At 38.1% G+C, this 25211-nt stretch overlaps 1 protein-coding gene across 2 annotated transcripts in view; it reads left to right on the top strand.

Moving 5' to 3' along the window:
- Window positions 1-25211, top strand: part of OXSR1 (oxidative stress responsive kinase 1) — an 87242-nt gene that overhangs the window by 33497 nt on the left and 28534 nt on the right. For both annotated transcript variants that reach the window (XM_027522228.1, XM_027522229.1), the window contains 3 exons: window positions 12157-12212; window positions 20823-20932; window positions 23664-23765. In XM_027522228.1, the coding sequence (XP_027378029.1) occupies window positions 12157-12212; window positions 20823-20932; window positions 23664-23765 (268 nt within the window). The remainder of the gene's footprint in view (window positions 1-12156; window positions 12213-20822; window positions 20933-23663; window positions 23766-25211) is intronic.

Raw genomic sequence — 25211 nt, 5'->3', positions numbered from 1 at the left:
GAGCTTTTATTTCTGTTACTGTAGGTTTTCAGTTAAATAATTTTTATTTGGTTCTTTTTACATTTTTAATTTTTTTTGCTGAGATTTTCTGTTTTTCATTTGAGAATTTCAAATTGCATGTTAGAAGCATTTTTATGATGGCTGGTTTAAAATTCTTGTCAAATAGTTCCAACATCTAATTCTTCTTCATGTTGATATCAGTCTTTCTGTTCCTGTTTCTTTTTGGCCATGCCACATGGCATGCAGGGGCTTAGTTCCCCGCCAGAGATTGAACCTGTGCCCCCTGCATTCGGAGCACAGTCTTAACCATTGAACCATCGGAAAAGTCCCTTAGATGTCTTTTCTTATTAATTTTTTCTGGTTCTTGGTATGTTGAATAATTTCTTAAAATTGTATCATGGATATTTTGGATATTATGTTAGAAGACTTTTGATCCTATTGAGATAATTAATATATATTGAAGTAATATATTTTAACAGGCAAATTTCCCTGATTTTGAGGCCCTCGCAGTGGTGGTCTGGTTTGTTCTGTTTTTGTAGCACTGCTGAGGCTCTCTTCTCGATTCCTGCTGATGCTACCCATGGGAGTAGAGTGCACTTGCCCAGGTCTGGTGCTGCTAGGTGGAAGGTGGGAGATAGTGGCTGTGCCTGTGAGTCTGTGAACACTTCCTTGGGCTCATCTTGTAGCCTGCCACCTGATGCTAGTTGGGCTCCCGTTCATTCTCTGGTACTGCCTGTGGACTTGAAAGGCACATTTTCTAGGTCACCTTTTGCTACTGGGTGACTTGGGAGACACTGGGTCTGGGTCATCTATTGCCACTGTGTAGAGGAGCTAAAGGTACCAGACCTGGGTCAGTCTCAGCTGCTGGCTGGAAGAATGGGAGGTATTGGCTGGGCCTGTCAGTGATGCTGGTATAGGCAGCATGGACCTATCTACACTAGATGTAGATTGGACAGTGAGTGAAGTTTCCTGTCTGGTCTTCATTGGCACCTCTGGTTCTGGCTTGATTGGTCAGCCTGAGACTCTGTAGTCCAGCTGTGTAATCAGGGATGAGGTCCCTGCTAGGTTTGGTGCTTCTTTGGCCACAAAGAGCAGGCTTAGAGCTTTTTTTTTTTTTTGATCTGTACTTGTTGACAGTTCTGTTTGCAAGACTGTAATACCCATTCCAGGATATATGAGATTAAAAGAAAACTCAGGGAGGTGGTATAGTACTATGTGAAAGTGGACTTGAATTCATTGTAAATGTGTAGAGCAGACTCTAGGGAAACCACAAAAAAAGGAAAAAAAGAATATGCCAAGAGAGGAGAGAAAAATAGAATTACGTAAAATGCTCAATTAAAATCAAAGAAGGCAGAAAGAGTGGAAGAACACAAGATATATATATATATACCTAATATATATATAGATATATATCTTTAAAATCACCTACTTTTAAGGAACTACAAAAAGAACAGACTAAGCCCACAATTAGAAGGAAATTAAAAAAACATCAAGAGTGAAAATATATGAAGTAACAGACTAAAAAGACAATTGAAAAGATCAATGAAATTAAGAACTGGTTTCTTAAAAAGACAAATAGATTGTTAGCTAGACTCACCAAGAGAAAGAGAGGACTCCAATTCAGAAGTCAAAGAGGAAACATTGCAGCTGACACCACAGAAATATGAGATTGTTAAGAGACCACTATGAACAGGTATATACCAACAAACTGTAGCACCTAGAAGAAATGGATAACTTCCTGGAAACATAGAATCTACCAAGACCGAATCATGAAGAAACAGAAAATCTAAACAGACCAGTTACTACTAAGGAGATCAAATCAATAATCAAAAACTTCCTGACAAAAGTCAAGGACCAATAATTTCATTGGTGAATTTTATCAAACATTTAAACAGGAACTTATATAATCCTTCTCACATTCCTCCAAAAACTAAAAGAGAAGGAAACATTACAAACTCATTTTATAAGGCTACCATTACCCTGATACCAAAGCCAACGACTCTTATAAGTAAATAAGAAAATTACAAGGTAAACTTATATGCAAAGGTCCTCAACAAAAAACATTAGCAAGCCAAAATCAGCAGTACATTAAAGGATCATGGACCATGATTAAGTGGGCTTCATTCTAAAGATGCAGGGATGATCCAGCATATTCAAGTAAATGAGTATAGTACACTGCTTTAACAAAATGAATGATAAAATCTTGATCATCTCAGTGTTGTTGTTTTTTAGCTGCTAAGTCGTATCCAGTTCTTTTGCTACCCTATGAACTATAGCCTGCCACACTCCTGTGTCCATGGGATTTCCTAGGCAAGAACATTGGAGGGGTTGCCATGGCCTTCTCCAGGTGATCTTCCTGACTCAAGGATCAATCACCCTGTCTCTTGCATCTCCTGCATTGGCTGGCAGACTTTTTACCACTGCACCACCTGGGAAGCCCGCCAAGGCTTACTGCTCTGCTCTTGTCCTTTTCATTTCTGAAGCTTGAAGATTTCCATTTTTTATTTCATGTTGAGTTATGTGGCAGTATCCTCCCCTGATTTATCCAGCATTTTTCTTTGTGTTTGGCGCAGAGGAATGGTGTGTCTTAGGGCCAAGGTCTGTGTAGTAAGTGATGAAAATCTGTTTACTGTGTTGTTGCAATAGAAATTCTCTTAGATATTAAATCAGAGGCCCTAACATTGGCTTCATATTGGAATCACCTGGGAAAGTTTACTAAGTACTGATTACTAGATCCACTGCCAGAAATTCATTTAAGTGATTTGTGATGAGGCCTTGGCATTGAGACTTTTGAAAGTTTCCCAAGAGATCCTAGTACGCAGCCAAGGCTAAGAACCCTACTTACACTTCAGCTGAGCTGAGCTGAGACTTCAATAGGAGAAAGTTGGGAGAAAGTTGTTTTACTGGGAAGCAGACATGGATGTTTTCGGTAGATTTTGTTACTTCTCATATCTTTAGAGTCCAGTTGTTATTTCAGATAGATTTGTATCAGTCTGCTGGATTAGGTCAAATAATTTTACTCTGTCTCTACTGTGTTTTTTCCTTGACCCCTGAGGCTTTAGAGGTTTCTACTAGAGTGAACAGGTCTCTAAATTAGAGTTACACTTTTCTCTCTGTATCTATGTACCCAAATATTTTTCCTATTTAAAGGGGTTAGCTTTAACAGAAATAGTAGGTATTTAGTCAGTTTAAGATGCATAAATGTAGTGTTATTTTTCAGCTTTGTTATGATTCGTTTCTTCTCTTGAACTGTGCCTATTATTGGGCTTCCCAGCTGGCACTAGTGGTGAAGAACCAGCCTGCCAGCGTGGCCTGCCAGTGCAGCAGATGTAAGAGACACGGGTTCAATCCCTGGGTTGGGAAGATCCACTGGAGGAGGAAATGGCAACACACTCCAGTATTCTTGCTTGGAGAATCTCATGGGCAAAGGAGCCTGGCGGGCTGCAGTCTACAGGGTCCCAAAGAGTCAGATATGACTGAAGTGACTTAGCACATAGCACATGACGTGCCGTTTGTTGAGTCATGAAAATGTAACGGGGAGAAACTTGTTCTGTAATTTTAAATTTAATTTTAAAAGGAATTTGCAACTTTGGTATAATAGTGACACATGAGAAATGGCATCAAGCTGTGAAAAACAGAACTTACTGTTCTTGCTATTTAAGAGTGGTTGGGGGATATAACTGGGGGCTGCTGGGTTGCTTGATATTCTTTGAGATGAAGTTTAAAAAAAAAAAAGGACTATTATATTGATTTCCAGATGTTTAGTTACAAATCTTTTCCTTCAAAGTTCAATTTGTCCTGTTGTGTGTGAGGACAGACTGGTGTTTAATTATCCAGTGAGCCATTTAGCTTCATGGTATTCCTCTGCTTTCACTCTTGGAAGCTGTTCTATAGATTGCAATTTTGGTCTGAAGAGGGAAACATGAATTTATTATCTTAATTGATCAGGAAAAGTAGTCATCCTAAGTATAGGTTCTGCTGGCAAGAGATTGCTGTTTCTTCACTTAAGACAAAAGCTTAGGGACTCTTCTGGTGGTCCAGTGATTAAGAATCTGTCTTGGAATGCAGGGATTTAGGTTCAATCCTTGGTCAGAGAACTAAGATCCCACAGGCCTCAGAGCAACTAAGCCCATGCACCACAACTGCTGAGTCCATATGTGTGCTCTGGAGCCTGCGCTCCACAACTAGAGAATGCATGTGTCACAAGGAAAGGTCCTGCCTGCCACAAGCGAGACTTGACACAGCAAAAGAAAGAAATGTTTTTTAAAAAGACAGAAGCTTAGAAAATAGTTTTTGAATGGGTAACACCAATATTTAACTCAGATGACCATTATATCTACTATGGTGGGCAAAAATCCCTCAGAAGAAATGGAGTAGCCATCATAGTCAACAAAAGAGTTCGAAATGCAGTACTTGGGTGCAATCTCAAAAGTGACATAATGGCCTCAGTTCCTTTCCAAGGCAAACCATTCAGTATCACAGTAATCCAACTCTATGCCCCAACCACTAATGCTGAAGAAGATAAAGTTGAATGGTTCTATGGACACCTACAAGACCTTCTAGAACTAACACCAAAAAAACTATCCTTTTCATCATAGGGAACTGGAATGCAAAAGTAGGACGTTAAGAAATAACTTCTGGAGTAACCTGGAGTAACAGGCAAGTTTGGCTTTGGAGTATAAAATAAAGCAGGGCAAAGGCTAATAGTTTTGCCAAGAGAACACACTGGACACAGCAAACACCCTCTTACAACAACACAAGAGATGACTCTACACATGGACATCACCAAATGGTCAATACCAAAATCGGATTGATTATATTCCTTGCAACTGAAGATGAAGAAGCTGTATGCAGTCAGCAAAAACAAGACTTGGAGCTACTGTGGCTCAGATCATGAGCTCCCTATTGCAAAATTCAGACTTAAATTTAAGAAAGTAGGGAAAACCACTAGGCCGTTCAGGTATGACCTAAATCAAATCCCTTACGATTATACAGTGGAGCTGATGAACAGATAGATCTGGTAGACAGAGTGCCTGAAGAACTGTGGACAGAGGTTCATAACACTGTACAGAAAGTGGTGACCAAAACCATTTGTAAGAAAAATAAAAAATGGTTGTCTGAGCAGGCCTTACAAATAGCTGAGAAAAGAGAAGCAAAGAGCAAAGGAGAAAGGGAAAGTTATACCCAACTGAATGCAGAGTTCCAGAAATTAGCAAGGAGAGATAAGAAAGCCTTCTTAAATGAACAATGCAAAGAAATAGAGGAAAACGGTATAACAGGAAAGACTAGAGATCTCTTCAAGAAAATTAGAGAAACCGAAGGAACAATTTCATGCAAAGATGGGTACAGTAAAGGACGGGAATGGCAAGGAGCATTCATTCTAACAGAAGCAGAGGTGATTAAGAAGAGGTGGCAAGACTACACAGAACCATACAGAAAAGGTCTTAATGACCAGGATAACCAGGATGGTGTGATCACTCACCTAGAGCCAGACATTCTAGAATGTGAAGTCAAGTGGGCTTTAGGAAGCATTACTAAGAACAAAGCCTGTGGATGTGATGGAATTCCAGCTGATCCGTTTCAGATCCTAAAAGATGATGCTGTGAAAGTGCTGCACTCAGTATGTCAGCAAATTTGGTAAACTTAGCAGTGGCCACAGGACTGGAAAAGGTCAGTTTTCATTCCATTCCCAAAGAAAGGCAGTGTTAAAGAATGTTGTGCTCATTTCACATGCTAGCAAAGTAATGCTCAAAATCCTTCAAACTAGGCTTCAGCAGTACATGAACTGAGAACTTACAGATGTACGATTTAGAAAAGGATTTTCTGGATTTAGAAAAGGCAGAGGAACCAGAGATCAAAGTGCCAGCATCCGTTGGATCACAGGAAAAGCAAGGGAATTCCAAAACATCCACTTCTGCTTCATTGACTGCACTAAAACCTTTCACTGTGTGGGTCACAACAAACTATGGAAATTTCTTGAAGAGATGGGAATATCAGACCACCTTACCTGTCTCCTGAGAAGCCTGTATGCAAGGCAAGAAGAAACAGTTAGAACCAGACATTGAACAACAGACTGGTTCAGAATTGAGAAAGGAGTACATCAAGGCTCTATATTGTTGCCCTGCTTATTTAATGTATATGCAGAGTATGTCATGCAAAATTTGGGGCTGGATGAATCACAAGCTGGAATCAAGATTGCTGAGAGAAATATCAGTAACCTCAGAAATGCAAATGACACCACCCTAATGACAGAAAGTGAAGAGGAACTGAGAGCATCTTGATGAAAGTGAAAGAGGAGAGTGAAAAAGCTGGCTTAAAACTCAACATTCAGAAAACTAAGATCATGGCATTCAGTCCCATCACTTCATGGGAAATAGAAGGGGAAAAAGTGGAAACAGTGACAGATTTTATTTTCTTGGGCTCCAAAATCTCTGTAAACAGTGACTGCAGCCACGAAATTAAAAGACACTTGCTCCTTGGAAGAAAAGCTTTGACAAACTAGACAATGTATTAAAAATAAAAAACAGAGACATTGCTGACAAAAGTCCGTATAGTCAAAGCTATGGTTTTTCCAGTAGTCATGAATGGATGTGAGAGGCACCATAGGAAAGGTTGAGCACCAAAGAATTTATGCTTTCGAATTGTAGTGCTGGAGAAGACTCTTAAGAGTCTCTCGGACTGCATGGAGATCAAACCTGTCAATCAGAAAGGAGATCAACCCTGAATATTCACTGCAAGGACGAATGCTGAAGCTTCAGTACTTTGACCACCTGATGGGAAGAGCCGACTCATTGGAAGAGACCCTGATGCTGGGGAAGATTGAAGGGAGTGACAGAGGGTGAGATGGTTGGATGGCATCACCGACTCAATGGACATGAGTTTAAGCAAACTCTGAAGATAGTGAAAGACAGGGAAGCCTGGCGTGCTGCAGTTCATGGGGTTGCAAAGAGTCAGACACAACTAGGTGACTGAACAACAGCAACAATGCCAATACATAGCTTAAAAGTTCAAATGGTACAAAATGGTCAAGGATAAAAAAAAAAAAGCAGTTAGCACAATGGTGCTAACTCATGGTAATGCTATGTACTCTAGATACAATGTGATGAAAAGGACACTTCCCCGGTTTTCCTTCCCCAAACTCTTAACACCAATCTAATCATGAGGAAAACATCATACAAATTCCATTAGAAGGACATCCTATTAAAGCAGTGCATCAGTACTGATTGATTAAGGTGGCGAAAGAACCATACTAATGCACAGTGCTAATAATGGGGGAGACTAAGCGACAGCTGTGTGGGGACTCCTCTGCACCATCTTCTCAACTTTTATGTAAATCTAAAACTGTTCTAAGCTTCTGCACATCAAAGGAAACTATTAGCAAGGTGAAAAGACAGCCTTCAGAATGGGAGAAAATAATAGCAAATGAAGCAACTGACAAACAACTAATCTCAAAAATATACAAGCAACTCCTACAGCTCAACTCCAGAAAAATAAATGACCCAATCAAAAAATGGGCCAAAGAACTAAATAGACATTTCTCCAAAGAAGACATATAGATGGCTAACAAACACATGAAAAGATGCTCAACATCACTCATTATCAGAGAAATGCAAATCAAAACCACTATGAGGTACCATTTCACACCAGTCAGAATGGCTGCGATCCAAAAGTCTACAAGTAATAAATGCTGGAGAGGGTGTGGAGAAAAGGGAACCCTCTTACACTGTTGGTGGGAATGCAAACTAGTACAGCCACTATGGAGAACAGTGTGGAGATTCCTTAAAAAACTGGAAATAGAACTGCCTTATGATCCAGCAATCCCACTGCTGGGCATACACACCGAGGAAACCAGAAGGGAAAGAGACACGTGTACCCCAATGTTCATCGCAGCACTGTTTATAATAGCCAGGACATGGAAGCAACCTAGATGTCCATCAGCAGATGAATGGATAAGAAAGCAGTGGTACATACACACAATGGAGTATTACTCAGCCATTAAAAAGAATACATTTGAATCAGTTCTAATGAGGTGGATGAAACTGGAGCCTATTATACAGAGTGAAGTAAGCCAGAAGGAAAAACACCAATACAGTATACTAACGCATATATATGGAATTTAGAAAGATGGTAACAATAACCCGGTGTACGAGACAGCAAAAGAAACACTGATGTATAGAACAGTCTTATGGACTCTGTGGGAGAGGGAGAGGGTGGGAAGATTTGGGAGAATGGCATTGAAACATGTAAAATATCATGTATGAAACGAGATGCCAGTCCAGGTTCGATGCACGATACTGGATGCTTGGCGTTAGTGCACTGGGACGACCCAGAGGGATGGTATGGGGAGGGAGGAGGGAGGAGGGTTCAGGATGGGGAACACATGTATACCTGTGGCGGATTCATTTTGATATTTGGCAAAACTAATACAATTATGTAAAGTTTAAAAATAAAATAAAAATAAAACTGTTCTAAAAAATAAAGCACTTTAAAAAAGAGTCTCCTTCTGCCACTGCACTTCTGGTATCCTGCTCTAAAAGGAACTACTTCTTGCCATTGTGATTCCTTTGAGAGAGATTTATGCCAAAATAAACATATTACCACATATGTTTGTTAGTATTTGTAGTATTTCATTTATATAATATGTTGTAGTTTAACTGGTCTCCTATGTAGATGGATAGTTGTCGTATTTTGTTACGGCATACTGGTTTATAAGTCTGATATTTGGAACAGAGTTAAGAGGTGGCAGTTGGGAGCTGGGATAGCAGGAGGGAACAATCGATTTTATTTTGGTATGTAGTTGAATTGATTGATTTGCTGCTCCACATTTCTTCAGAGATAACCAAGTTTTATTTTAGTGTTTAGTTGGATGGATGGATGGTTTTAGTGGTTCATTTATCTCCATAAGTTGATTTAAAGCAGGTTGTCTTTTATTTAGTTATTTAAATCTATTTGATGAGTAGATGAGAGATGCCCTCTTTGTACTAACTATTAGGTTGGTGCAAATATAATTGTGGTTTCAGACCATAAATTTTAAATCATTATAACTAGGCTCCCACACATGCCTATCTTCCCTGGTGGCTCAGATGGTAAAAGTGTCTGCCTACAATGCTGGAGACCCAGGTTTAATCCCTGGGTCGGGAAGATTCCCTGGAGAAGGAAATGGCAACCCACTCCAGTACTCTTGCCTGGAAAATCCCATGGACAGAGGAGCCTGGTGGGTTGCAGTCCATGGGGTCGCAAAGAGTTGGGCACCACAGAGCAACTTCACAGCTTCACTCCCACATCTTTATTAATCAAAATAGGAACCATTACAATCAACACATTTTTGCCAACAAGAAATAAGTTTGTTTATTCTTACAACATAAAAATCTGTGCTTTGGGATTCCACGGGCTCCTGGAAAGTATTTTCTGCCTCCTGCTGGTTGTGGAAGCATTTTCCCTGCAAAAAATTATCAAGATGCTTGAAGAAGTAGTAGTTGGTTGGTGAGAGGTCAGGTGAATATGGCACATAAGGCAAAACTTCGTAGCCAAGTTCGTTCAACTTTTGAGGTGTTGGTTCTGCAGTATGCAGTTGGCCATTGCCATGGAGAAGGCAGTGGCACCCCACTCCAGTACTCTTGCCTGGAAAATCCCATGGACGGAGGAGCCTGGTAGGCTGCGGTCCATGGGGTCGCTAAGAGTCAGCCATGACTGAGCGACTTCACTTTCACTTTTCACTTTCATGCATTGGAGAAGGAAATGGCAACCCACTCCAGTGTTCTTGCCTGGAGAATCCCAGGGACGGGGAAGCCTGGTGGGCTGCCGTCTATGGAGTCCAGAGTCGGACACGACTGAAGCGACTTAGCAGCAGCAGCATGGAGCAGAATTGGGCCTACTCTGTTGACCAATGCAGGCTGCAGGCATTGCATTTTTCAGTGCATCTCAGGTGTAATCATTTCACCAGGATTCAGAAAGCTGTGGTGCATCAGACCAGCAGACAGCCACCATGACCTTTTTTTGTTACAGGTTTGGCTTTGGGGAGTACTTTGGAGCTTCTCCTCAGTCCAACCACTGAGTTGGTCATCTCTGGTTGTTCTGTAAAACCCACTTTTTGTTACGTCATCTGATCAAGAAATGGTTCATTGTTGGGTAGAGTAAGAGAAGACAACACTTCAAAACGATGATTTTTCTGATTTGCAGTCAGCTCAGAATCCCAGGGACGGGGGAGCCTGGTGGGCTGCCGTCTATGGGGTCACACAGAGTCTGACACGACTGAAGTGACTTAGCAGCAGCAGCAGCAGCAGAAGGCACCTGCTTATTAAGCTTTTTCACCTTTTCAATTGCTTCAAATGATGAACATCTGTAGAATGGTTGACGTTGAGTTCTTCAGCAACTTCTCATGTAGTTGTAAGAGGATCAGCTTCTGTACTAACACTATATGTTGCAGCCTGCTGCAAAAAACAGAGGAGGAAGTGACTGAACTGTACGTTGTTTTTTCCCATTAAGTTTTAGGTGTCATTCAGAAAAAGGAGTTGAAGGTTCATGGTTGGCTTAGTTGAATGGTCTTTGTCACCACAGGAAGGAAATACCCTCAGTTCTCTCCTGTTCATTGTGTAGGCTTTAGGTTTGTAGGACGAAGTGAGCCAGCTTTTACTGTAAGCCAGCCTCTGGGAGGAAGTCCTATAAATTCCTTGCATTTATAAGCAGAACAAAATACTGAGTAACATGATTTCTTTATGCTTCAGTATATATTCAGGAAAAGTGTTGTGTACTCTTGGTATGGTGATGCTGCTACATAACATTTGTGAAACTGTTGTTCATTATTTACCAAGGAATGGTTATCTAAGGATGGGGAAAAGAAGATGGGAAGGACAGGAAAGAGATGATGTGTTGTCCTTTCACTGGTTCCTTTTCCTGACGAATAAATACGGACTTCTTCCATGACCTAGCCTCACTTTTCTTTCAGTCTAGCTTCAAGGTCTGGCTCTCTTGTGTTTGTTTAATTATATTTATTTTTAATTATGAAATAAATAGGTGAGTCCACTCCCATAGGACAGTCAAACATTGTTCCCCTTGACTCTGGTCCTACTCCTCTCCTTTAAAAAACCTAAATTCCTTGTGCTCCTTTTGGTGTGTGTGGAAAGATGTGTTCATGCCTGTGAGTGTGTAACTAATGGTGGCACACACAATGCACGGTGCTATTTGAAGTGTTCACTGGCAGTATGTATTAGGTAGTAGAGGGCATTTGAAGTCATAACGTGTTGATTGACTTTAATACATTTCATGAATGTAACAGATTTAATTTAACCTTTCTGCTACTTTTGACTTTCTAGATTGTTGCCATTTTTGATTTGTTACTTCAGACAGTACTATATAGACAACCCCCTTGTACATTCTGTGTGCCTTGTGAGAGTTTCTCTAGGTTATCAAAGAAATGGATTACTCATGGGAGTTGACAAATGTAAATTTTTTAGATTCTATTGACACATTATTGCATGAGAAAAACATGTTGTAGATTTGAATGGATAGTACAATATCATTTATGTTGGAAGAAAGGCTCAGATATGTCGCAGGAACATATTCTATTAACTAGACTGATAATGGTTGGAAACTTTGTAGAGAATATTAGACCTGAGAACAGTGGTCAAAAGGGATTTTGACCTTTTCAGTGATGTTTAGGTTTTTATAACAGGAATGTATTTATGTATTACTTGAGTTGTTTTAGTTACTAATACGAATATAGATATGTTTGAACAATTTATATTATATTTTTATGCTACAAGCATAGACTAGTCCCTGTTATCAGCCACATACTGATCATTGTAAAATTTTGTTCATAAAGTATAGAAAAATCAGTGTATTTTAAAAAGTAGATAAGGTGAGAGGGTCACATTCTTTAGCCACTGTTATCTCAGTCAAATATTTAATAATCTTGAGTTTTTCCAAATTTACTAGTAAAAGCTATGTATTACTATAGCTTTCTATTTACCGTGTTTGGATTTTAGTACAAGTGACTACAATTTTAAAAATTCTGGTATTGGCCCTAATACTCTTAAATGCAATTTTTCATTAAAGCATTTAAATATTACCAGTGTTGTGGTGAATATATTGAACTTCTTAAATGATGTAACTCCAAAGAATAAGTGTTTTTTAATAAGTAATTTTTTTTCCTTACAGAGATGTGAAAGCTGGCAATATTCTTCTTGGAGAAGATGGCTCGGTACAGATTGCAGGTACTGATTAGTATTTCTTTTTATTTTATCTTTTTATTTTTAGCTTAATGGCTGATAGAACAGCATTACTTATCTTCTATGTTTTCTTAGTCAGTTTTCTCTTCTGTATCCTGGACCATCTCTGGTCACACATACTATGTTGATACCTGCTGACTCAAGGTATCTTCCACTACTCATTCTTCATTTTCAGTCTTAGGCATTTTCTAAACTACTTAACTATGGTTATCTATTCCTAACTCCCGTTAGAGTCATCTTCTGTGGGTTCTTATACCATTCTTTAACTTTCCTCTGAAGGAGAGGTAGTCAAGAAACTTCATTGTGTTTAGTAAATGTGCTTTAGGGAAGTTATACTTCTCTTCTGGGAGAAATGGGTTATTTGCCAGTTAAGAAGACACATCTGAGAGGTGGAAGTGTATTGGTAGATTCAGAGTTGAAGAGATAAGAGTTAGAGTCCAAGGCCTTCCAGTGTTGGTATCTTGGTGAAATGCCCCCTCCCCCAGGGTGAGACTCCAGAATGGCTGAACTGCAGAACTATTGAGCAAGCAGATCATCTGAGAAAATCTCAGCTTGGTCCCACACTGCTGGAACAGTCAGTTGTTTGGCAGGAGGAAGATAACTACCCAAACCTTGAATTATTTCTTCAGCTTTAGAAGAAAATTTAGGCACACATCTTCATGTCCTCAGGTAAGGGAATATTTTAACTAAGCCATAATGTTCTAACATAAAGAAAAAGATTGATAAATTTAACTCCTGTAAAATTAGCAACTATTGTTCATCAAAAGAAGAACAGTTTGTCACCATTAATAAGTAAAGAAGCAAACCACAAAGTAGATAAGTTATTTGCAGCATGAATAACTTGACAAGGGGCTCAAATTTAGAATATACAAAGAACTAATTAAGGAAAAGTCAAATAACCTCAAATGAAGACATCAAAACATAAATATAGTAAAAGGTGTACAATCTCAACTAGTTAGCAATTAATGCACAATAAAATAACATTGGGAAATCACATTTTATTGACTGATGTAGCAAACACATCTGACAGTACTAGTTATCAATGTAAAGCAAGAGAGAATCTCACCTTCTGATGGTGAGAATATAAGCTAGTAGGAACACTTTAATAAGTTGGAGATATGCATACCCAGAGACTTTAGCTTCTAAATCTATGGTGTAGAGAAACTCATACTTCAGTGTGCCATAATGCTAATAAGCATTGAAAGTTTGAAACATTACCAAGCCTTTTGTAAGTAGAATGTATAAGTAAATTGTAGTTGATTTATACTTTAGAATACTGTATAATGGACTTCTCTGGTGGCTCAGTAGCAAAGAATCTGCTTGCCAATGCAGGAGACACCAGAGACGTGGGTTCGATCAGTCCCTGGGTTGGGAAGATTCCCTAGAGGAGGAAATGGCAATCCACTCCAGTATTCTTGACAGGAAAACCCCAGGGACAGAGGAGCCTGGTGGGCTACAGTCCGTGAGCTCACGAAGAGTTGGACACAACTGAGCACACACACACTTGAACTTGGTACTGATGAAAATGAAGAAAACTCCAGCTGTGTACAGAAGCATTAAATAAATTATAAAAACATATGGTGAATGAAGCTAGTCAAAATAGAATATATAACTTATGATTCCATTTATATAAGTTCAAAACCAGGCACAATTATGCTGTATTGGGTAGAGAAGCAAAATCAAGTGGTAAGGAACAAAAAAGAAGGAATTCTAGGAAAATGGTCGAGTAGGAAGCACCAAGAATCTTCTCTCCACCTAGACAACAGTTGAATTGGCAGAACTGTCTAGTGTAACTGTTTTGAAATTCTGCATCTCATTGATTGCTTGAAACTTTTAGGACAAGACTTGGAAGGTAAATTGCAGTTAATTTTGGTTGGTTTCAGAGCTGCTCATTTCTTACCCATCAGCCACATGGCAGGCAGCTATGCATATGTTTTTGGAGCAACTTGCACACAACTTGCAGGAACTATGGTGGGCAGAAAGGACCCCGTCCTTTGAAGTAGCAGCAGCATCTGCTCTGATTACTAATTGCAGCTTCTGATCTCAGAGATGCAGACAAAGAGACAGGCAGCCATTGTTGTTACAGCTCCTCCTTTCCATGTGATTTCCAGGGCACTTGAACAGGTCATTGCCTTTTTTTCCTTCCTTCGTTTCTCTCCTCTTCCCCTTTTTGAAGCCAAACCTTAAAGACTAGGACAATAAAAAATAACTACAGGAACTTTGCTGTGGGTCCAGTTGTTAGGATTCTGCACTTTCACTGCCAAGGCACTATATTCCATCCCTCATTAGGGAATTAAGATCCCACAAGGCATGTGATGTGGCCACAAAACCAAAACAAAAGCAACATTTGCAGGGAAAATTGAAAAGTGAATGTTTGTTCTCAGGAAAAGGTGCAGAAAAGATCTGAGAAGGCCTTAAGTTTACATTTCAGGCCGATGCTTGACACAGAAGCAGCCTACAACAACCCAAAAAAACAAAACAATAACAAAAAACAGCAAACCTAGGGAAGGAGAAGAATCTGATTTCTAGAGTTAGCACATTATTAGATTCAAATGTCTGTCTTCAATAACAACAACAACAACAAAAATCACAAGACATTCAGTGAAATAGGAAAGTATGGTCTATTCAAAGGAAACCATCACTGAAAAGGGCTTGATGGCAGATATATTGGACTTTAAAAACAACCATCTTAAAGATGTTGAGAGAGTTAAAAGATACAGAAAAACTGAAAACAACAATTGTTAACAAAATCTAAATATCAATAAGGAGAGAAGACTTAAAAAGAAACAAGAAAGAAATTCTGGAGCTAAAAAGTACAATAACTTGAATTGTGAAATGAAAAACTTATTAGAAGGATTTAAATGCAGATTTGATCTGGTTGAAGAAATAATTGGTGAACTTGAATATGGAAATTACCAAGTCTAAGGAACAGATTTATGGGTTGCCATTTCCTTCTCCAAGGAACAGAAAGGAAAATGAGTGAAAAAGTGAATAGAGTCTGACGGGTCTATTTGGATATCATTAAGCAGACCAACATCCACATTCTGTGAGGCCTCGATGGAGAAGAAAGGGGCAGAGAGAGTAATTGAAGAAATAATGGCTGAAAACATCTCAAACTTGATGAAAAACATGCATATAAACGTCTGAGAAGCTCAGTGATCTCCAGCTAAAGTGAACTCTGAGAGACTCACAGAGGCACATTATAATCAAACTTAAGAAAGACAAAGAAAAAGAATCGTAAAAACAGCAAGAGACAAGTGACTCATCACATACAAGGTGTCCTAAATAAGACGGACTTCTCATCAGAAACTTTGGAGGCCAGAAGGCAGAGGGACAATGTATTCAAAGTTCTGAAAGAAAAAAAGTGTCAACCAAGGATCCTTTTAAAAGTGAGGGAGAAATTAAGACATTTCCAGATAAACAAAAGTTGAGGGAATATGTTTCCACTAGACTTGCCCTGCAGGAAATACTCAAGGGAGTCTTGCAAGATAAAATGAGAAGACCCTAGATAATAACTCCAAGCAGTATGAAGAAATAAAGAACTCAATAAAGGTAGATACATGGGTATATAAAAAAACTACTATTATTGTAACAGTGGTTTGTAACTGCACTTTTCGTTTTCTACATAATTTAAGAGACTAACACGTTACAGAAAACAGTTATTGGTCTAAAACTTGGTATTACAATAGCATTGGTTTGTAACACCGCATCTTCTTTTCTACATAATTTAAGAGACTAATGCATTTAAAAGAATGATTAGTTTATGTTTTTGAGCACACAGTTTATGAGGATGTAATTCTGTGATAACAACAACCTGAAGAGATAAGAATAGTGCTCTAAAGAAAAAAGTTTTTGTATGTTATTGAAGTTAAGCTGGTGTAAATGCAAATTAGAGTGTTACAACTTCAGCGTGGTAAGCGTAACCCCATGGTAACCATAAAGAAAATAGCTATAAAATACAAATTTTTAAAATGAGGAAAAATTTTAAGCATTTTACAACAAAAAGTTAAGCACAAAATCAGTAATATAGGAAATGAGGAACAAATTCTTTTGTCGTTTTGTTTTTAAGTTGCATGTAGCAACTTAACATGCGTGCTCAGTTGCTTCTAGTGGTGTCTGTTTGTTACCCTATGTACCGTAGCTTCTCTGTCCAGGGATTCTCCAGGCAAGAATAGTGGAGTGGGGACTTCACTGGTGGTCCAGGGTAAGAATCTACTTTTCCAATGCAGAGGATATAGGTTTGATCCCTGGTCAGGGAACTAAGATCCTATTTGCCTCCAGCCCATGTACAGCAGCTAGAGGAGCCCAGGAGCACCTAAGACCCAATACAGACAAATAAACAAACAAATACATTAAATAAATAAAAGAATACTGGAGTGGGTTGCCATGCCCTCCTCCAGGGGATCTTCCCGACTCAGGGATCAAACCCATGTCTCTTATGGCTCCTGCATTAGCAGGGCAGTTATTTACCACTGGTGCCTCCTGGGAAGCCCCCCAAAAGCTTTAAATCATATGAAAAAAATAACACAATGATAGAAGTAAGTCCCTCTTTATCAATAATTGCTTTAAATGTAAATAAACTATCCAATTAAAAGAATGGTTAAAAACATGATCCAACTATATGCTGTCTATAAGCAACTCACTTTAGATCCAAAGATACAAAGAGATTAGAAGCAAAGGATGGGAAATATATTCTATGCAAATAGTGACCAAAGAGAACAGGGTAGCTACTCTAATATCAGACAGAATAGACTTTATATTTAAAAGGTTGTAAGAGACAAAGAAACACATTATATATTAATAAAAGATTAGATATAATAAGTAGATAAACAGTTATAAACATTCACGCGCATATTAACATACCAGCAAAATATATGAAGCAAAAAGTAACAGAATTGAAGGGTACTGTAGATAGCTCTGTAATATTAAAAGGAACTGTAGAGAGCTCTGTAGTAGTAGTTAGGGACTTCAGTATTCCGGTCTTAATAATGGGTAGAACAGACAGAATATAAGGAAATAGAAGACTTAAACAACACATTAACTGACTAGATCTAACAGGCATATACAAAGCAGTCTACCTAATAAGAGCAGTGTACACATTCTTCTGAGGTGTCCAAGGGGCATTTTCTAGGATAGACCATTTTTTAGGCCACAGATTAAGTGATAATCATATAAAGTATTTTCTCTTATCACAATGAGGTAAAGCTAGAAACCAACCACAGAAGACTTGAAAATTCACAAATTTGTGGAAACTAAACAAAAATAGATTGACAAATAGATTTTGACAACCAGTAGATGAAAGAAGACATCACACAGGAAGCTAGAGATTAATGAAAACAAAGTCACAACCATACCAGAACTCATGGGACGCAGTGAAAGCATTGCTAAGGGGCAGATTTGTAGCTTTAGATGCTTTATTAAAAAAAAAAGAAAGCTAGCAAATCAACAACCTAACTTCACAGCTTTAGGAACCAGAAAAAGAAGAAACTGAACCCTCAGTCAGCAGAAGGAAAGAAATAATAAAATTTAGAGTTGAGAAAAGGATATAGAGAATAGAAGAGCAATAGAGGAAATTGATGAAACCGAAAGTTGATTCTTTGAAATCACCAAAATTGACATACCTTTAGCTAGGTGGACTAAGAAAAAAAAAGACTGGACTCAGTGGTTTAACTGGTAAATTCTGTCAGACATTTAAAGAAGAACTAATAACAGCCTTCCTCAAAGTTTTCCAAAAATTTGAAGAGAAAGAAACACTTTCTAACTCATTTTATTGAGTCCAAAATTACCCTATTCCCAAAGTCAGGCAGAGATACTAACCCAAGAAAAGAAGACTCTGGACCAGTATCTATTATAAACATTGATGTAAATATTTTCAGCAAAATACTAGTGGCAAATCAAATTCAGTAGCATATTAAGTGGATGATACACCATGACCAAGTAGGATTTCTTTGGAATGCGAGAGTGGTTCAGGATCTGAAAATCAGTGTTACACATGAGATTACCAGAACAAAGAGAAAAAGAAAACCCACATGGTCATCTCAGTGCACCACAGATATTTGAGAAAATTTAACACCCTTTCATGGGCTTCCCTCGTAGTCATGTTGGTAAAGAATCTGCCTGCAGTGCAGGAGACCTGGGTTTGATTCCTGCGTTGGGAAGATCCCCTGGAGAAGGAAATGGCAACCTGCTCCAGTATTCCTGCCTGAAGAATCCTATGGACAGAGAAGCCTGGTTTGCAAGAGTCAGGCACCACTTAAACCACCACCACAACACCCTTTCATAATAGAAACATGCAACAAAGTAGGAACAGAAGGAAACTTCCTCAGCATAGTCAAAGCTACATATGAAAAACCTACCATGAATATCATACTCAGTGATGAAAGACTTGAAAGCTCTTCCTCTGAGTTCAGGAACATGGGAAGAATGTGTTAGTTCTGTTCAACATAGTACTACTGGAAGTTCTAAATTGAACAAATGAGCAAGAAAAATAATAAAAGACATTCAGACTGAAAAGAAAGAAGTAAACTTATCTCTGCAGATTCTATGATCTTACATGCAGAAAAACCCTAAGCATAACATTACATTAAAAAAAAAAAAAAAAAAAACTGCTTAACTAATAAATGAACTTTGCAAAGTAGGATAAAAAGTCAGCACTTAAAAATCAGTTGCATTTTCTACACTAACAATGAACAATCTGAGAAAAATATTACAAACAATTCTATATACAAGTAGCATCAAAAATAATTAAAATACCTAGAAGTTAACATAACCAAGGAGGTGAAATACTTATACAATGAAAACTATAAAACATTGCTGAAAGAAATTAAAGAGGATATAAATAAATGGAAAACATCCCCCCTGTTCATGGATTGGAAGACTTACCATTATTTTAAAAAGTTAGTACTACCCAAAGTAATCTACAGATTCAGTGCAATGCCTGTCAAAACCCCAATAACTTTTTTGCAGGGACAGAAATAGAAAAAAAATCCTAAAATGCATATGGAAGCTTAAGGAACCTCAAGTAGCCAAAACAGTCTTTTAAAAAATGAACAAAGTAGGAAGATTCACACTTCCTGATTTTAAAACTTATTGCAAAGCAATAGTAATAGAAACAATATGTTGTTGGTATAAAAATTGGCATAAAGACCAGTGGAATAGAATTGAAAGCCCAAAAATAAACCCTCGTACAATATGATCAAATGATTTTTGACAGGGGTATCAAGGCCATTCAGTGGAGAAAGTCTTTTCAACAAATGGTTCTGGGAAAACTAAATATCCCAATGCAAAAGAATGAATTTGGACCCTTACCTAACACAATATTCAAAAATTAACTGAAAATGGACTCTAATATAAAGACGTAAAACAATAAAACTCTTAGAAGAAAACAGGGCACATGTTTTATGACATTGGATTTGGTAGTGATTTCTTAGATATGACACCAAAGGCACAGGCAACAGAAAACAAAAAAAATAGATTGGATTTCATGAAAATTTTAAAAATTTGTGCACTTAAAGACACTATCCATAGAGGAAGAAGGCAACCCACAGAATGGGAGAAAATATTTGCAAATCATGTATCTGACAAGAGACTTATGATATCCAGAATATACAGAGAACTCCTTAAATTCAACAGTAACAACAAAATCAATTTTAAAATGGATTTGAATAGACATTTCTCCAGAGAAGATACGCACATGTTCAGAAAGCACATGAAAGATGTTCAGTATCACTAATCATCAGGGAAAAAATACAAGTCAAACTAGAAGGAGATAATAACACACCCATTAGGATGGCTATTTATCAAAAAAATACAAAATAGCAAGGATGTGGAGAAATCAGAATCCTTGTTCACTATTGGTAGGGACATAAAATGGTAGAGTTCTCATGGAAAACAGTATGGCAGTTCCTTAAATCAATTAAAAATAAAAATTCTGTATGATCCACCAATTCCACTTCTGAATACATAACCCCAAAGAACCTAAAGCAGGAATTGAAACAGCTATCTGGACACCCATATTCATAGCAGCATTACTTACAATGGCTAAAATAGGGAAGCAACTTAAGTGTCCATCAGTGGATGAATGTATACACAAAATGTGGTATGTACATAAATTAAATACTATTCAGCCTCCAAGGGAAGGAAATTCTGACACATGCTAGAACATGAATGAACCTTGAAGATCTTGTGCTAGATAAAATAACTCCATTATAGAAAGATAAATACTGTATGGTTCCACTTACATGAAATGCTTAGAGGAGTCAAAATTATAGAGACAGAAAGTAGAACCGATGTTGCCAGGGGCTGAGAAGAAGGGGCAGTAAGAGTTATTGTTTAATTGATACAGAGTTTCAGTTTGGGAAAATGAGAAGAATGCATTGGAGCAAGGAGTAAAATCTGAGGAGATGGTGTGTGGAGGTGGAGAGGAATAGAATGAGGAACCCATTAAGCTATATGTTAATTTAGTCAAGAAGTTCAGCAGAAAGATGAGAAAAGGTCATACTATGTATGTAGGACCATAACTACATTATATTATTTTCCTATGTATTTATGTTAGTTACTGTACTTTTAATCCCCTGCTGTTATATTCTGTTTTAGACTTTGGAGTTAGTGCTTTTTTAGCAACTGGTGGTGACATTACTCGGAATAAAGTGAGAAAAACCTTTGTTGGAACACCTTGCTGGATGGCGCCTGAAGTTATGGAACAGGTACTGGGTCTTTTGTCTTTTTACAGTGATTTGAGTTATTTTACAAAATTAAAAAAAAACTGAGCAGTGTTCGCTTTCGAGTGGTCTGCTAGGTTAGCTTTGGGAAACACGCCTCTGTTCCTTGTTTAAGACTTGACATCATGCTTAAAAATAAACCCCAAACTCTCGAACTTAGCAAAACATATATTAATCTCAAGATTTATACAAAGGCAACCTAAGGAATAGTATAATTAAGATTGATTTAATGGCAAATCCTTAGTACAAGTAAAATGACCTGATATTTTTACACATGGCTTTTGAAGGACTAGTTTTCCCCACATCCCTATTTCCTGGTTGTATCAAACAGACTGCAGTTTATGTCACTCATCCCATCACCTTATGGAAGGAAACTGCTAATTCTAGAATCCAGTGCTCATATTTTGCTCCTTGTTTTATTCTCTTTGTGGCATTTGAAACTGTTGACCTTTTCCCCTTTACTCACATTTTTTTTAATTAATTTATTTATTTTAATTGGAGGCTAATTACAGTATTGTAGTGGTTTTTGCCATACATTGACATGAATCAGCCATGGGTATACATGTGTCCCCCATCCTGAACCCCTCCTTCCCCATCCCATCCCATCCCTTAGGGTCATCCCAGTGCACCAGCCCTGAGCACCCTGTCTCATGCATCAAACCTGGGCTGGCGATCTGTTTCACATATAATATACATGTTTCAATGCTATTCTGTCAAATCATCCCACTCTTGCCTTCTCTCACAGAGTCCAAAAGACTGTTCTTTACATCTGTGTCTCTTTTGCTGTCTTGCAATAGGGTCGTTGTTGCCATCTTTCTAAATTCCATATATATGTGTTAGTATACTGTATTGGTGTTTTGCTTTCCGACTTAACTTCAGTCCGTATAATAGGCTCCAGTTTCGTCCACCTCATTAGAACTGATTCAAATGTATTCTTTTTAATGGCTGAGTAATACTCCATTGTGTATATGTACCACAGCTTTCTTATCCATTCATCTGCCGATGGACATCTAGGTTGCTTCCATGTCCTGATTACTATAAACAGTGCTGCGATGAACATTGGGGTACATGTGTCTCTTTCAGTTCTGGTTTCCTCAGTGTGTATGCCCAGCAGTATGATTGCTGGGTCATATGGCAGTTCTATTTCCAGTTATTTAAGGAATCTCCACACTATTCTCCATAGTGGCTGTACTAGTTTGCATTCCCACCAAAAGTGTGAGAGGGTTCCCTTTTCTCCACACCCTCTACAGCATTTATTGTTTATAGACTTTCTGTTAGCAGCCATTCTGACTGGCATGCCCTTTACTGACATCTTTAGCTTCCTCATTCTCCTGCTTATTAGGCCATTTCTCTGACTTCTCTCTGGCTTTCCTTCTACTGCCAAGCAACACTGCTTCCCAGCACCTCATCTCTGACTACACATACTTGCTGTTTCTGTCTCTACTTCCCACCTGTTCATTGTTCATTATTTATAAATTGTATCCAGTTGAGTCTTGCTTTTTAAAATTGGGTAGGTATTCCAACTCCCTGTAGGTGTTTTACATAAGTGTCTTATGTCAAACTCCATATGTAGAACTGAATCTACTTTTCACTCTGTTACAATGCCTGTATTGACCTTAGTGTGGGTCAAGACTTCCCACACTAGGGTTATGGAGATGGCTGAGCATGCAGGTACCTGACACTGGGCCTGATGAGATTGGCCGCAATTTATTATTTGCTTGTACACATACCTGGAGGCACAGGACGCTGCATGCCTTACGGGTTTGCACTTAGGAAGGGAATGAACAGTTGCTACAGGAGACAGGCTTTGTAGTATCAAGAAAGTGATGTGCCCTTTGGTTTCCTTGTGAAGGTATGATTGGCTTGTTTTCTAAGGGCTGGCAGGGAGCAGAAACCTGCTTCTCAGGAATAAACAGGAACTGCACCTGATCATTTGATAAGCAGGGCTTAGGGCCTAGGGTACATTCTCCTTGGGAGGACAGTGGGGTAGGGAACTTTCACTTAGATCATTACAGGTCCTTCTATTTACTCCATGTTGAGGCAGTATATAATATGGAGCTTTAATTTTAGGTTTCAAACCACACATTCCCAAATCCTGTTTCTGCTCCTATATTGCTTAGGATAGAAAATTAAAATATTTAATTTTATAACATGCTGGTGACAGTATAAAGGAGAGAAATTTGGCAACATATTCATACTAGCAACTTTAAACATATTCTTACCCTTGTAATTTTTTTCACTCCAAAAATTAAGGTGATAAAATAATATTGTAACATAGGAAATTTAGAAAACAAAAGACTGCCAAACTTTTATTTTTGTTCTAGGTCTTTCTAGTTTTTTCTTTAATAGATTGTATACCTGTTTGTAATAGTATCAACACTTTTGAAGAATATTGTAATCTTCTTTCTTAAGTGCTTTCTCATATTATATCATAGAGTGGTTTTCCATATTTTCATATAGGATTCATTAATATTGCTTTTAGTTGAATGTATAATGTTTCTCTAAGTGAAAATACAATACTTAACCATTTCCCCATTGATGCTGGACATTCATTCAGTTTTTTCTTTTTTCCTCTTATCAAGTAAATTTAGCTTTTGCCTAGTTTAGATTATATTTTATTAGCTTAAAGTCTGTGGTTCTTGATACATATTAGAAGCTATCTTGAAAGTACTCCTGGGTGTTAAAATAATCTTGTACATCTCTCTGTTCTGTCCAGGTTCGTGGTTATGATTTTAAAGCTGACATCTGGAGTTTTGGGATCACAGCCATTGAACTGGCCACGGGGGCAGCTCCTTACCATAAGTACCCACCGATGAAGGTGAGGCTGCTATCCATAATACCCTGCCAGCTCATGTCTCAGTTCTCTGTCAGAGGCTCACCTCATGTGACATTCTTTTTTAAGAATTATGTAGATTTATTAGTATATGAACAAGTATTTTTATATTAAAACACTATGTGAATGTAAGAGTTTATAAAAATAGTAATTGTCCTCATTTACAGTAACTCAGCCATTCATATTAGCATTTTATCCTCCATTTGCATGTAAATAACACACATAGCTGGAGCTCTTGTGTTTGTGGGATCATTTGACATTCTTATCCATTGTATTCTGCCCTGCATTCCTTCTAACTTCTTTAGCAGTTAGAATCTCTTTTAGATATTTGGTATGTAATACTGGGTAGCTTTACATTGTAACTGACCTTACTTGATGACCCACCATCTCCTGACTGTGTAACTAGTTTGATGTTTGGATCTAATCTGTCTCATTTTAGTATGTGTTCCCCACAGACACCTGTGTAGAGCAGCCTCAGTGGGGATGATGATCATGTCTACCTCTTAAGGTTGTTGGAAGAGTTCCATGTTAATAGTAATTATTGCTAACATTCATTGAGCACTCATCTGTGTCACCCACTGTTTTTAAGTGCTTCTTATATGTTAGATCCATGCAAATTGTTCATGTGCCATACATATGTATTATTTTCTTTGTTATTGAATAGAAGTTTGCTTTGTGGTAAGACATTAAACATCTTTTATTTAAAGGCCTGTTACATCCTGAAGTGTGTGTGTGTGCTTAGTTGCTCAGTCGTGTCCGACTCTTTATGATGCCATGGACTGTAGCACACCAGGTTCCTCTGTAGGATTATCCAGGCATGAATACTGGAGCAGGTTGCCGTTTCCTACTCCAGGGGATCTTTCTGACCCGGGGATTGAACCTGTGTCTCTCGCGTCTCCTGCATTGGCAGGCAGGTTCTTTACCAGTAGCGCCACCTGGGAAGCCCCCATCCTGAGGGAGTAGTTACCTAAAATGTAGTTGTTAATCCTAATGTCCCCAACATTAGTAATAAATGAGTTTTTTGTGTTTCAAGATGGTCCTGCCAATACTATTGGCAACCATTTTCATCTGTGTGACCCCTAAGTGAGAATATGCACATGAATTCTATTTGTCTATTTGTAGCTCTAGCCATTGTTTATAGGTTTGCTTGCCCGCTTTACAAAATGCCTTAAAATGCTGAGCACCATTGTGAATTTTTGTCATAGTGATATTCATGTATCTATGTTCTTGGAGCACTTTAGAACCTTTAAAATGTTACTCTGTCCCCTTTAAGGCACTAAAAACGTAGAGAGAGACAAAATCAGTAAGAATAGTATGAAAAACCTCTCTGTATGTCCATATTCAAAACGTGTGTATATGTTTTTTAACCTTTATGTTTGATGGTTGAAAGGTTAGTGGTACTCTAAGGCCTTATTTTCTTTCTTTAATTAA

The sequence above is a fragment of the Bos indicus x Bos taurus genome, chromosome 22 (assembly GCF_003369695.1).
Source record: "Bos indicus x Bos taurus breed Angus x Brahman F1 hybrid chromosome 22, Bos_hybrid_MaternalHap_v2.0, whole genome shotgun sequence".
In the NCBI taxonomy this organism is placed as follows: domain Eukaryota; kingdom Metazoa; phylum Chordata; class Mammalia; order Artiodactyla; family Bovidae; genus Bos; species Bos indicus x Bos taurus.
This window is presented reverse-complemented; position numbering and strand designations above follow the sequence as displayed.